The sequence below is a fragment of the Sinocyclocheilus anshuiensis genome, unplaced genomic scaffold (genome assembly GCF_001515605.1).
Source record: "Sinocyclocheilus anshuiensis isolate Anshui unplaced genomic scaffold, SAMN03320099.WGS_v1.1 scaffold234, whole genome shotgun sequence".
Lineage (NCBI taxonomy): Eukaryota > Metazoa > Chordata > Actinopteri > Cypriniformes > Cyprinidae > Sinocyclocheilus > Sinocyclocheilus anshuiensis.
In genome coordinates, this window is record NW_015544165.1 from 637830 (window position 1) to 651506 (window position 13677).

Here is a 13677-nt window from a genome sequence, read left to right on the forward strand (position 1 = left end):
GAATGTTCTTTAGTTAAACTTTAACTATGCGGTTTGTTTTCCAGCCATGAAAGTTTTTGAAAGATTTTCTTGAGCTTCATTAAGGCTTACACAATTTTTTCCATGACACAATCAGCAGGTTCGTACTCAAACACAGTACTTAATTTTGTGCTTTCCATTACCGTAGGGGTTGCTTACCGCAGCCAGAGCAGCGAGGGGGTCAGCTCTCTCTCCAGCTCTCCATCTAACAGTCTGGAGACACAGTCCCAATCCCTGTCCCGCTCACAGAGCATGGACATTGACACAGCCTCCTGCGAGAAGAGGTGAGAGACAGCTGCGAACCTTTGTCCTCTCTGAACTCCTAATCAAAGATAGAGCATGATGTAAGAGCTCAAACTGAGATTGTGCTGGAGATGAAGTATTGTATCTCACTTTAAATAGTCTCTTTAAGCTGCAGAATCGCTCTACTGTTAGATTGCAAATGCTTTTGTACTCCAGCCACATAATTCCTAAAGTGCATATAAAGATAAATACATACAGCTGGAAGTTTATATATTAAGATAATCCTCTCTATCTTTAGGTACATAGTTTTTGGATCTTCCATTGTACTTTTATAACATGCAGTACTAAAGTTATATTGTTTGACAATTAAAGAGTTGAACTGCTACTTGAGCTAGATCTCATCTTTGTGGTCTTCAGCATGTCCCAAGTAGATGTGGACTCAGGAATTGAGAATATGGAGGTGGAAGACAGTGATCGCAGAGAGAAAAGGACCCTGGCTGAAAAGGTAACCAGATGCACCAATAAAAAAGATAATTATTTTCATTTTATGGCCGATAACTGATAAGTGGCATATTATTGGTATTGGTGTTTTTAATAATGCACTTGAGTCTTAGATGATAGCAAAGGTAATCTACAAGTGCATGATCATTTTCTCTATTTTTACAATATCCAATATCGGCTGATACCAATAAACAATGTGTTGGACTGTGTGTTGTGTTGGGGGGGTGGTGGGATCACAAAGTTTGAGAACCACTAATCAAGTATTTGTAAGTGACGTGCTGGATTAATACCTGCAGGATTCCTCATCCAGTTCTGACGTCTCTGAAGAGCAGGCTTTGCACCTTATCTGTAAGATCTTGCGTGTTTCCTGGAAGGAGCAGGACCGTGATGTCATCTTTCTCCCCTCACTTGCTGCTGAATTCCAGAAGAATCCTAGGGATGGTATGGACTAAAAGCAACAGAGGGTGTAAAAGAGAATTCTAATTTCTCTGTAATTGAATTGCATTGTGCTTTCTTCTTCTAGTTTACTCTGACTTCAGAGACCTAATTGGACAGATTTTAATGGAGGCTCTCATGATGTCCACCCGTTCGCGTGACTGTAACCCATTCGCCAGCTTGACCGCCACATCTCAGCCAATTACCGCTGCCAGATCCCTGGACCGTCACCTGACTCTCGTCCCACCCTCCAGCCAGAGCGGCAGTCCTATGATGCCCTGCGCTGGTTCATTCGGTGCCAGCTCTCTTTCCAGGCAAGTATGATAGCTGACAACATCTCCTTTTAAAAGGAATTATGTAGCCACCTACACTGGCGGCCAAAAGTTTGGACTAATTAAGTTTTTTAAATGTTTTTGAAAGAAGTCTCTTATGCTCACCAAGGCTGCATTTATTTGAATGTATTTTAAAATATACAGTAAAAACAGAAAAATTGTGCGATAATAATACAATTTAAAATATTTTTTTTTTTTAAATATTTTAATATACTGGAATAAATTAAATTTTACAATATATTAAAATATTGTAAAATTTAATTTATTCCAGTGATGGCAAAGCTGAATTTTCAGCAAGAAAGCTACTCCAGTCTTCAGTTGATCCTTCAGAAATCATTCTAATATGCTGATTTAGTGCTCAGTTATAATTGTTCTTATTTTTCTCTTGAATTGTAGTGTATCACAATTCCAATAAAAATGTTAAACCGCAAAAAGTGTTTTCAACATTGATAAAAATTAGAAATGTTTCTTGAGCACCATATTCTGCTAAAAATTAGCTTTGCCATCACAGAACGTAATTACATTTTAAAATAGTTATTTTACAGTTAAATACAGTAACTGTTTTTTAAAATAACTATTTATTTTAAATTGTTGTAATATTTCACAGTATTACTGTTTTTACTGTATTTTTAACAAAACATTCAGCCTTGGTGGGCAGAAGAGACTTCTTTCAAAAACATAAACAAAAAATCGTAATAATTCCAAACTTTTGGCCGCCGGTGCACATATCCACCTACACCCCTTTGTCTCACATTCTTGAATTCTCTTTAAATTTCCTCCGTCGTCTGTGTTTCCGCCTTCATTGCCTTCATTTTCTTTGTTGTTTTCAGTCTTTACGGTTGTAGCCCAAACCCACTTGCTCTGAGCTCTGCCAGCTCTGCCAGAACATCTGTCCCACTGGCTCCTGCAGCCGCCCTCCTGGGTCCCCCCAGTCCTCCTGTCTCTCGCCCTCCCGCCAGCCTTCCACCTCCCTCTCCATCCACCCCTCTGCCCATCTCCCAGAGATACAGGCCCTACTCCCTTAGCTCGTCCATCCCCATAAGCCCAAGCCCCAGATCTACTCCATCTGGTATGCTTACGCCCCCTACAACTTCATGTATACCCTCCAGCCCTTCCCCCAGACACCATAGCACCAACTCCTCCATGCCTTTCCCCATCCTCCCCGGCTCCCCCAGCACTATGGCCAGAAGGACTGCGCTAGCTGCCCGGATGCCGTCTAGGTACCTTTCTTACCCTGTTAGATGTGAAGTTGCATCTTTGTAGTCTTTAATTTTTCATTCAGTCTATCTGTCTGCTTCCATTCACACACCGCGGCCACACCAGCCCTTTCTCCCTCCTCTTCTTCGGCCTGTCCGACTTGCCTCAGGACAGCAGTGATGAAGAGCTGGAGGAAGAGGAAGATGAGGATTTTTCAGGGGTTCAGTTTGGGTCCAGGTATCAGTGCCAACGTGTGTTGCATGCTTCAGCGTGCTGCCTGGCCACTAACAACAGCCCGCTGTGCCCAATGTTGGCACCGCAGTGGGCAAAAAGAATGACACCAAATAGTGGAGTTTGATCATGTGATAGATGATCTCATCAGGTTGACCAATTCAGTGTTTCTTCTGTGGACAGAGCTTTGCTGTCAGCTGAAATAGTGTTCATTGCACAAGGATTTGTTAGACCCGTTAAGCTCGCAGCAGAAATGTGAGCCAGCAGACCTTGAAACTCCCACACAGGACATGTGTGCTGGACAACAGTGGTGGTGGAGGACTGATTGTCGGGTGTTCGGATAATGCTAGCAGACTGTGTAACAGAACTAATGAGAGCCAGAAGCCTGCTGTGGAGTGTTGTCTCACCCTAGAGTTCACTAATGCATGCTGTCTCATGACCAAAGACCTGCAGGGGGGAGCGCAAGTATTAGAGCCTGCTTTTGTTGTCCTCTTGTCATGTGTTTTGCCATCATTTACACGTGGTATTAAGATAATAATACAATTTAAAATATTTTTTTTTTTTAAATATTTTAATATACTGGAATAAATTAAATTTTACAATATATTAAAATATTGTAAAATTTAATTTATTCCAGTGATGGCAAAGCTGAATTTTCAGCAAGAAAGCTACTCCAGTCTTCAGTTGATCCTTCAGAAATCATTCTAATATGCTGATTTAGTGCTCAGTTATAATTGTTCTTATTTTTCTCTTGAATTGTAGTGTATCACAATTCCAATAAAAATGTTAAACCGCAAAAAGTGTTTTCAACATTGATAAAAATTAGAAATGTTTCTTGAGCACCATATTCTGCTAAAAATTAGCTTTGCCATCACAGAACGTAATTACATTTTAAAATAGTTATTTTACAGTTAAATACAGTAACTGTTTTTTAAAATAACTATTTATTTTAAATTGTTGTAATATTTCACAGTATTACTGTTTTTACTGTATTTTTAACAAAACATTCAGCCTTGGTGGGCAGAAGAGACTTCTTTCAAAAACATAAACAAAAAATCTTAATAATTCCAAACTTTTGGCCGCCGGTGCACATATCCACCTACACCCCTTTGTCTCACATTCTTGAATTCTCTTTAAATTTCCTCCGTCGTCTGTGTTTCCGCCTTCATTTTCATCAATGTCTTTGTTGTTTTCAGTCTTTACGGTTGTAGCCCAAACCCACTTGCTCTGAGCTCTGCCAGAATGAGTGCTCCATCTGTCCCACTGGCTCCTGCAGCCGCCCTCCTGGGTCCCCCCAGTCCTCCTGTCTCTCGCCCTCCCGCCAGCCTTCCACCTCCCTCTCCATCCACCCCTCTGCCCATCTCCCAGAGATACAGGCCCTACTCCCTTAGCTCGTCCATCCCCATAAGCCCAAGCCACAGATCTACTCCATCTGGTATGCTTACGCCCCCTACAACTTCAGGTATACCCTCCAGCCCTTCCCCCAGACACCATAGCACCAACTCCTCCATGCCTTTCCCCATCCTCCCCGGCTCCCCCAGCACTATGGCCAGAAGGACTGCGCTAGCTGCCCGGATGCCGTCTAGGTACCTTTCTTACCCTGTTAGATGTGAAGTTGCATCTTTGTAGTCTTTAATTTTTCATTCAGTCTATCTGTCTGCTTCCATTCACACACCGCGGCCACACCAGCCCTTTCTCCCTCCTCTTCTTCGGCCTGTCCGACTTGCCTCAGGACAGCAGTGATGAAGAGCTGGAGGAAGAGGAAGATGAGGATTTTTCAGGGGTTCAGTTTGGGTCCAGGTATCAGTGCCAACGTGTGTTGCATGCTTCAGCGTGCTGCCTGGCCACTAACAACAGCCCGCTGTGCCCAATGTTGGCACCGCAGTGGGCAAAAAGAATGACACCAAATAGTGGAGTTTGATCATGTGATAGATGATCTCATCAGGTTGACCAATTCAGTGTTTCTTCTGTGGACAGAGCTTTGCTGTCAGCTGAAATAGTGTTCATTGCACAAGGATTTGTTAGACCCGTTAAGCTCGCAGCAGAAATGTGAGCCAGCAGACCTTGAAACTCCCACACAGGACATGTGTGCTGGACAACAGTGGTGGTGGAGGACTGATTGTCGGGTGTTCGGATAATGCTAGCAGACTGTGTAACAGAACTAATGAGAGCCAGAAGCCTGCTGTGGAGTGTTGTCTCACCCTAGAGTTCACTAATGCATGCTGTCTCATGACCAAAGACCTGCAGGGGGGAGCGCAAGTATTAGAGCCTGCTTTTGTTGTCCTCTTGTCATGTGTTTTGCCATCATTTACACGTGGTATTAACATCTGTCTCAGGGGATCGAGTGACAAAAGGCCGGTGCTAAATACAGGTGTAAACTGATTCCAACATGTTAAATACAATCACTCAAATCTCACTAGTAGGTAGATAGAAATGCATGTTAGCACATCACGATTGTACATATCTACATTCATGTGAAAACCTGGAAATATCTTTTTTTTTCTTTTTTTCTACAGCCAGAAAAAAAGTCATGAAAATATAATACAATTTTGAAATTTCTATAGTAAATGTAAAATGCAAAAATTGTCCATTTGGAGACTTTTGTACACTCAAACTACCATTGGAAAGTTTGGGGTTAATAAGATGTTTTTCAATGAAGTCTCTTATGCTAACCCAGGCTGCCTTTATTTTATCAAAATACAGTAATAATATATTGTAATATTGTTAAATATTATTACAATTTAAAATAAATATTTTCTATTTTGATATATTTTAAATTGTATTTTATTCCTGTGATGGCAAAGCTGAATTACCCCATTACCCCCGTCTTTAGTGTCACGTGATCCTTCAGAATAAAATAATTAATTTCTTTAAATATTCTTACTGACCTCAAACCTTTGAACAGTAATGTAAAATTGGTGGGAAATTATTTATCAAGGCATCTGATCACCAAACACAGCTTGCGCTGTGGGGCAAAGTTTGTTCTAACCATTGCTTGAAGTGGAGATAAACCTTCATTTATATCTGATGTCATAGCTGTTCTAAAAATAATTATTTTGATAGCTTGGTGGTTAGAGGAAAAGGGAAACATTTAAATATGAAAGACATTTCCTTGGTGGCTAAAGCTATGTGGTTTTGGTTATTTACTCAGTTTAGGTTTTTCCCCAGAAAGTTCATCTACACTCTACAACCTCCTTTATTGAAGGGAGTTTTTATCTCTCATAACTCTCTCTTTCTCTCTCTCTAGCCTGGGTGCATCCGGAGGGGGGATGGCTGGTGACTCAGGTAGTGACCGCTTTACCATAGAGTCCTGTAAAGAGACGGAGATGCTCAACTACCTCATCGAGCGTTTTGACTGTGTGGGAATGGAAGAGAGGAAGGCCCCAAAGGTAGCTGCTGATAAACATTATGGACACATTTCCACCGTATTAATTCGGAACTCAGGCGATATAATTATGTTCCAGTATGACAAGCAAGCCATTCAAGAAAATAACTCATTTAGCGGTTCATCAGATTTGTTAGTAGGTTAGAACAGAGGTGGAGGTGTTGAGCAGGTGAAAGTGAAAGACAAAACATGTCTTGTCAAGCCAAGGGTAATTCCATCTTTGGCATGAGTTTTTCATGTTGTTCTCATTTATCACCCTGTTTAAACTAGACATGAGCGTCAAAAGTAATTTGCTCCTATTATAATCAATTAAGCTACCAGAAGCGTTTGTTGCAGCATGTTGTTTCACGAAGCGCCTGTTTCAGTTTCACACTGTTTTAACACTATTATCCGTCTGTCCAAAATAGATACGTTACTTAAAATAATTAAGTAAAAATGAAGTAAACTAACTTAATTTTTTAAATTCTTTTTAATTTTAATTTTATTTTGTTTTATTTTGCGACGAAATTAAATAAGGCTGTATGTCAAAGCCAAATTGTGTGGTGTTTCTGTGGTGTTGTTCTTTGCTGTTATGTAAAAATATAAACAATATAATTATAATGACAGAAATAAAAAAATGTTCTCATTATTCAGCTGTTTTACTTTTAGTTGTTGACCTTGAGCTTCATGCTCAGGGTATTTGGTCTATGTTCAGACACAACATTCATATGCTTTTCTTTTTCAGATGTGCAGCCAGCCAGCTGTCAGTCAGCTGCTTAGCAACATTCGTTCCCAGTGCATTTCCCATGCTGCTCTAGTGCTTCAAGGTACCCTCACACAGCCCAGGTCAGTTACAGCAACCTTTCTCAATGCATTCTAAAGGTTTTTTGAAGGCGTTTTCACATTAGAGCTCTGACCTTTGGAATTCAGTTTGTTGCTGTCCAAACTCAAGTGCTCACCTTTTTTAAAAAAATGTGTCATGGGCTTCATTACATTTTGCAATCCTACACCGTTTGTGCAAGTGAACCGTGTTAATGTCTTTTAAAGTGTAAAGCTTTTCTAATAGCTGCCGGTCTATGCAGAAATTGGCTTCAGGAAGCAGCTTCATTCTGTATGTGTTAAGCTTTCTCCTCCACATTCATTGCTTGGCTACAGCATTATACATCAACTGCTGCTAGTACTCGTGTTGACGATGCAGACAAAGACTGTGAAAAGAGACCTGCGGGGAAGGAGAGCAGAATCAAGCTCCAGTTCATACCAATAGTGTGAAAACAGACCTAGTTTGAGTTTGTTGCATGATGTGGTTTGTCAGTTTGAATGCACATGAGCGTAATACATTTTGAATGAGATTGCCGCACCCTTTCTCTCTCTCTTAGGGCCCCTCTACAGCCCTCCCTGCTGGTACCCTACATGCTGTGCCGGAACCTTCCGTACGGCTTCATCCAGGAGTTGGTGCGCATGACTCATCAGGAGGAGGATGTGTTTAAACAGGTGGGAGTTGCAGCAGATTACGGAGACAGGCTGCATGCTGCGTCCGTTTACTTTTGAAGCTCAAGAGTTCTTTATTATTGATACCAAACTTAGTGGTATTAAAGGGGTCATGAACTGAGAAATCTAAATTCCCTTGATCTTTTGACAAATAAAAGGGCCATTGCACTATAAAAATATCCAGTAAGTTTCAGAATTCAAAACTTTCTCGTAAGTCTAAAAACAGCTTATATTGAAGCCAATCTGCCAAAACGACAGCTTGTGGAATGTGCCACTTTATGACTAAATAGAGCGGGTAAACCCCGCCTCCGCATAAGATGATCAACACCTGCTTCTACATCACTGTTTGTTTAGCTCCGCCCACTGATTCGCACATGTAGTGTAAATAATAAGAGAAGGAAAACGCAGGTCTACATGAAACCAAACGATAAAGATGCTCCAAAGACAATAAGACGCTGTGCAGTGCCAAGATGTGGAAACACAGTCTTTGCACTGCCTTTCTTCTGATCCCAACATTAGGAAAGAGTGGATGAACTTTATTTTTAATGAAGATCCAGACCGCACGAGTAAGAACTTGGTCCTTTGTTCACTTAATTTTACTGCGGATTCGTTTGCAAACAAAGCGCAGTTCAACACAGGATTCTCAGAAAGATTCAAACTAAAAGATGCTGTGGTGACTATATTGGATCTGACAGTCATGTCGCTCCACACGAGTTTGAGTAACTGTTCTTATTACCTGGTCACTATTGCTTTATTACAGATCGTTTGTTATGAACGGAGTATTTATGCATTATTTACCTAAATCTCAGTAGCGTCCATCTGTGAAGGATGTAGCTGTCAAACATACAAAACTGTTAGTCAATCATAGCAGTGGGCGTTTACTTCCGAGTCTACAATACGACCGCCACACCTATTCAAACATAGCGTTCCGATGAAGGGGGTCAAAAGAGGACAGAAAATAGCCTATTACTGCTAATTTTTTTACAAGTTTTTTTATGTAAACCTATTGATAACGTTATAAGTGGACATCAGAGAACAGTACAAAATTAAAAAAGGCAGTTCATGACCCCTTTAAACATTTATATTAAACATTTATGGTTCATTTGTTTTTTTTTTTGTAAGAATGGCTCAGTATTTAAAAATCATTATTTATTCCACATTATTTATCCCACATTAGGTTTTGTGGTTCCAGTTTGGATACACATTGCACATAAGGAATTAAAATATCAGCATTTAATTTAAAGAAAGATGGCACAAGCACACTTTATAAGCAAAAATTGCACAGGAATATAAAGTTTTAGTTTTTGAATGATAAAATATAGATACACTACTGTGCAATTGTTTGGGGTCAGTAAGAAATTAATACTTTTATTCAGCAAGAATACATTCAATTGATCAAAAGTGACAGTAAATACATTTTTAATACAAAAAAATATTATTTGACAAGATTTCTATTTCAAGTAAATGATGTTCTTTTGAATTTTCTATTCATCAGAGTCTTGAAAAAACAATCACGGTTTCCACAAAATATCAAGTGGTTACAATTAGTAATAAAAAGAAATGTTGCATGAGCACCATATTATTGGAATGATTTGACACTAAATACTGGAATAAAAAAAGCTGAAAATTCAGCTTTGCCATCACAGGAATAAAATACTTTTGAAAATAAATTCAAGTTATTTTATTCAAATTGTTAAATTGTAATGCTAAAAATGACCTTGGGGGTCAGCTGTTTGAAAGTCTTTCCAAAATGGCCAAGTCAAGTTAGTTCATAGAAAAGATGTGGAACTTTTGTCTTGGCTTGATCAGTATTGTTTTTCTTTCAGATCTTCGTTCCCATTCTTCAAGGGCTCACTTTAGCTGTAAAAGAATGTTCTTTTGACAGTGACAACTTCAAGTTCCCTCTGATGGTAAGAGACTGTTTATTTAAAAGCATAATAAAACCGTATTAGCATGTTAGGACCAAACAAGCTCCCTTGATTTCTATATGAACACTGTTCGATATCTCTGATCTCCTCTGAATCAGTGAAAGTCTTTGTAGGCTTTTGTTTTGTGTATGTGACTGAAATTTTATTGTTTTCCAGGCTTTGGCTGAGCTTTGTGAAATCAAGTTTGGGAAGACTCACCCTGTATGCAATTTGGTAGGTTTTGTAGGAGCTTACGAATTCAAGTCTGTCAGGTTATGCAGTTCACTGTTAATATTGTCTGTCTGCGTGTATTTTTAGATCACCTCTCTGCCATTGTGGTGTCCTGACCCTCTCAGTCCCGGGACAGGAAGAGAAATTCAAAGCCTCTCCTTTCTCGGAGCATTCTTCAGTCTTTCTGTGTTTGCTGAGGATGACGTAAGTCATTTCACTCTTTAAACAAATAAGGCTAATACAAAGTGAAGCATTGATAAATGATCACGGGAGGAAAGTGGTTTATTTTTATGTCCTTTTTGCTATTCTGTAGACTAAAGTGGGAGACAAGTTCTTCTCCGGCCCTGCCATCACTATGGAGAACACCCGTGTGGTCAGCCAGTCACTGCAGCATTATCTGGAGTCCGCGAGGGTGAGCGACTGAGCGGCCATCATATCACATACTCATAGATTTTTAATGAGCTGCTCCAATATTGAGGGAATATTCTTTTATAGAGCAGGGGTGCAAGTGGAGGCTATCTGTCTGCTTCAGTTTTTGGTCTTTCTTATATGATTATAAAAGTATAATTTCATGTGATTGGGGAAGGATTAAGAATGTGCATTTATTGTTAAGTTGCAACTTTTAGATAAGAATTTAGCATGGGGCAACATGACCTCCCTAATGGAACAAGGAGCTCCTTTTCCCAGTTGTCATCAGATTTTCACAGAATTTATAATGAAATATTTGGAATTAATTTGGAATATTGTAATCAAAATATATTTTAATATATACTGTATTTTCTGGAAAATGAGTTGCTTCAGTTGCACCGGGTCAAAATTGCACTCAAAATTGAGTGTAATTGTTGAAAATAAATGTTTATGCAGATAAACTTGGACTTACCTACCTCTCTCATTCAGCTAAAATCCAAATGTGTGAGCTTTGTGCATATTCTGCGTGTTTGATGTTAATTGCATTATATAAGTTGCTTAGGAATATAAATCACAGCATTTTTCAAATGATAAAAAAACATGTCTTATGTTACTGTGTGTGTGTATAGCTATCTATCAATCTATAAAATATATATTTAAAAAAATATATATATATTCACACACTACCGGTCAAAAGTTTGGGATCAGTAACACTTGTAATGTTTTTTAAAGAAGTCTCTTATGCTCATCAAGGTTGCATTTATTTGATCAAAAATACAGAAAAAAAAGTAATCTTGCAAAATGATATTACAATATAAAATAATGGTTTCTATTTTAATATCCTTTAAAATATAATTTATTTCTGTGATGCAAAGCTGATTTTCCATCAGCCATTACTCCAGTATAAAGTGTCACATGATCCTTCAGAAATCATTCTAATATGCTGATTTATTATTAGAATTATCAATGTTGGCAACAATGAGATTTAGTGAAATATTTTGTAATTCTGAGTGTGTGCTGATGTTGGTTGTTCAGGGAGATCTGTTTAAAATCCTGCACAACATCTTGTTGAACGGAGAGACAAGGGAAGCAGCTCTGAGCTACATGGCAGCTCTGGTGAATCGTAATGTGAAGAAGGCTCAAATGCAGGTATGTCTGCTCAAGTATGTGCTGCTTTTAAAATGCCATCTTATCGAGGTATTAATGTTGACAATTTCTCAGTAAATGTAAACAGGCAGGACAAAATTGCCAAATTAAAAATACTGTAAAAATACCTTACGATTATTTTCTCCTCCGTTCCTTCTTTAGACCGATGATAAGCTGGTGTCCACAGACGGCTTCATGATGAACTTCCTGTGGGTGCTGCAGCAACTCAGTATGAAGATCAAGCTGGAAACAGTGGATGCTCTCTACATCTTCCACCCTAAGTGTCGGCTGAATGTCAGCACGGAAGAGACCCGGCTCAATGCCACGATGGAGGACCTGAAGAGCTGGCTCACTGAGCTGCGTGAGTGTGGGCTCTGTTCTGGGACAGACAAATCGCTTTAGATGCTCAGTTTGACTTGGACAACCCATTTCTCCACAGATGAAGACCCGTCCAAGTTCTCAGAGCCCAAGTTCCCTACAGAGTGCTTCTTCTTAACACTACACGCACATCATCTGTCCATCCTCCCGTGCTGTCGGCGCTACATACGGAGGCTGAGGGCCATCAGGGATCTGAACAGGTGCTTTGCACAGATTTAGTCGTAAAAGCAAGCAGTTTGTTACCAAGACCATGTTGAGTAACAGTCCACTGTGAAGTCTGCACTAGTACAAAAATGTACATAGTGCAGCAGAAGTAATGAAGTTTGAAGATTAGCTAGTTAAGGTGATTCTCAAAGTGGAACATCTTGGATTCCTCATCGCTTCTGTCAGATAGGCTATCATAGATGTGATGTTCTTTGTCTTGCTTTGTGAAAAAGCCCTTAATCTCTTTCTGATGAGACGGGCTAATCCTGTCCTGTCCTAGTGCCTCTTGTGCAAGGTATTTACTTGCAGTCCCATTGTAGAGCAGCTCTGAAGTCATCTTAGTCCTGAATTATCAGCTCATGTGTTAGTGCTGCATCAGTGGCAGTGATTCAAATCATTCACATTCACATAGAAGGCAGCTCACATTGTTTATTGGCCTAATGATGCCTGGCAGATCAGAACCACAGTGACTCCTGCTGTTGACAGCAGGTATAACACTTAGATGGGCCAGTTATACTCTCTGTGGATGTTTTTTTAAATTTAAGATGTCAGAAGAGGTTATTTGCACAAGGCTGAATATGCGTGTGTGTTACAGAACTGTGGAAGAGCTGAAAAACAGTGAGAACCAGTGGAAGGATTCCCCGTTGGCAAGTCGTCATCGGGAGATGCTGAAGAGATGTAAAACAAAGCTGAAGGTGAATGCTGTTATCCTTTAATAATAAAAAAATAGGATTCCCCGTTGGCAAGTCGTCATCGGGAGATGCTGAAGAGATGTAAAACACAGCTGAAGGTGAATGCTGTTATCCTTTAATAATACAAAAATTACTTGTTTGTAAAAGTTTTTTTTTTTTAATGCTTGTGGAAAAAAAACATGGAAAGTGTGCCAGCTCTTATTTCTTAAAATAGCAACTATCTATTACTATGCTTGAGAAAGCAATTTCAGTAGTTGCTTATTGATAAGATTAGCAGCAACATCTAATTGATTAAACAGATAATTATAGATAATGAATAAAAATGATAGTTCCATTATTGATTATTAGTAGGGATGCACCGATACCACTTTTTTCAGAACGAGTCCGATACAGATACTTTCATTTTTGGTACTCGCCGATACCGATACCTGTGTTTTCACAGCATTTGTAATTTGTTTTTAAATATTGGGTACAGAAACAAAATAATACTACTACTAATAATAATAATAATATGAATCATGTTAGTTGGCTTCATTTAGCAAACAGATATTACCTTCAGTTATTTCCACTCTTAATTATACCTGTTAAAATGTATTGTATAAGCTTTTGTTACTTTCACTGATCATTTTAATGGCGCATTAGAGCTGCTCCATTGCAGCAGCTCAATACTGTAATCACAAAATGTTTTCCTAAATTAATGCAGGGAACCACTCGTTATACATTATACTAGTGCACGCCTACTATTTTGGTGATGTAATTTGCGTCACGCGCAGTGTACACGGACCCTCGCGTACGAGTAAAAACCGAAGTATACTTCGGCCTTAAAGCAAGCTAAACATACGCAGCGCGCACACGTTTGTATTGGTGCAGAATGAGAGAGACACTTACAGCCTAGCGCATTT

The 13677-nt window shown here is 39.3% G+C and overlaps 1 protein-coding gene across 1 annotated transcript in view; it reads left to right on the forward strand.

Annotated features, from left to right (window-relative positions):
- Positions 1-13677, forward strand: part of LOC107695775 (ubiquitin conjugation factor E4 B-like) — a 41849-nt gene that overhangs the window by 5103 nt on the left and 23069 nt on the right. The window contains 16 exon segments of the mRNA XM_016495816.1: positions 167-302; positions 679-766; positions 1059-1203; positions 1286-1511; positions 4154-4543; positions 4647-4757; positions 6205-6346; positions 7067-7167; positions 7698-7812; positions 9636-9719; positions 9894-9950; positions 10035-10151; positions 10261-10359; positions 11391-11504; positions 11664-11862; positions 11941-12079. Coding sequence (XP_016351302.1) covers positions 167-302; positions 679-766; positions 1059-1203; positions 1286-1511; positions 4154-4543; positions 4647-4757; positions 6205-6346; positions 7067-7167; positions 7698-7812; positions 9636-9719; positions 9894-9950; positions 10035-10151; positions 10261-10359; positions 11391-11504; positions 11664-11862; positions 11941-12079 — 2263 coding nt within the window.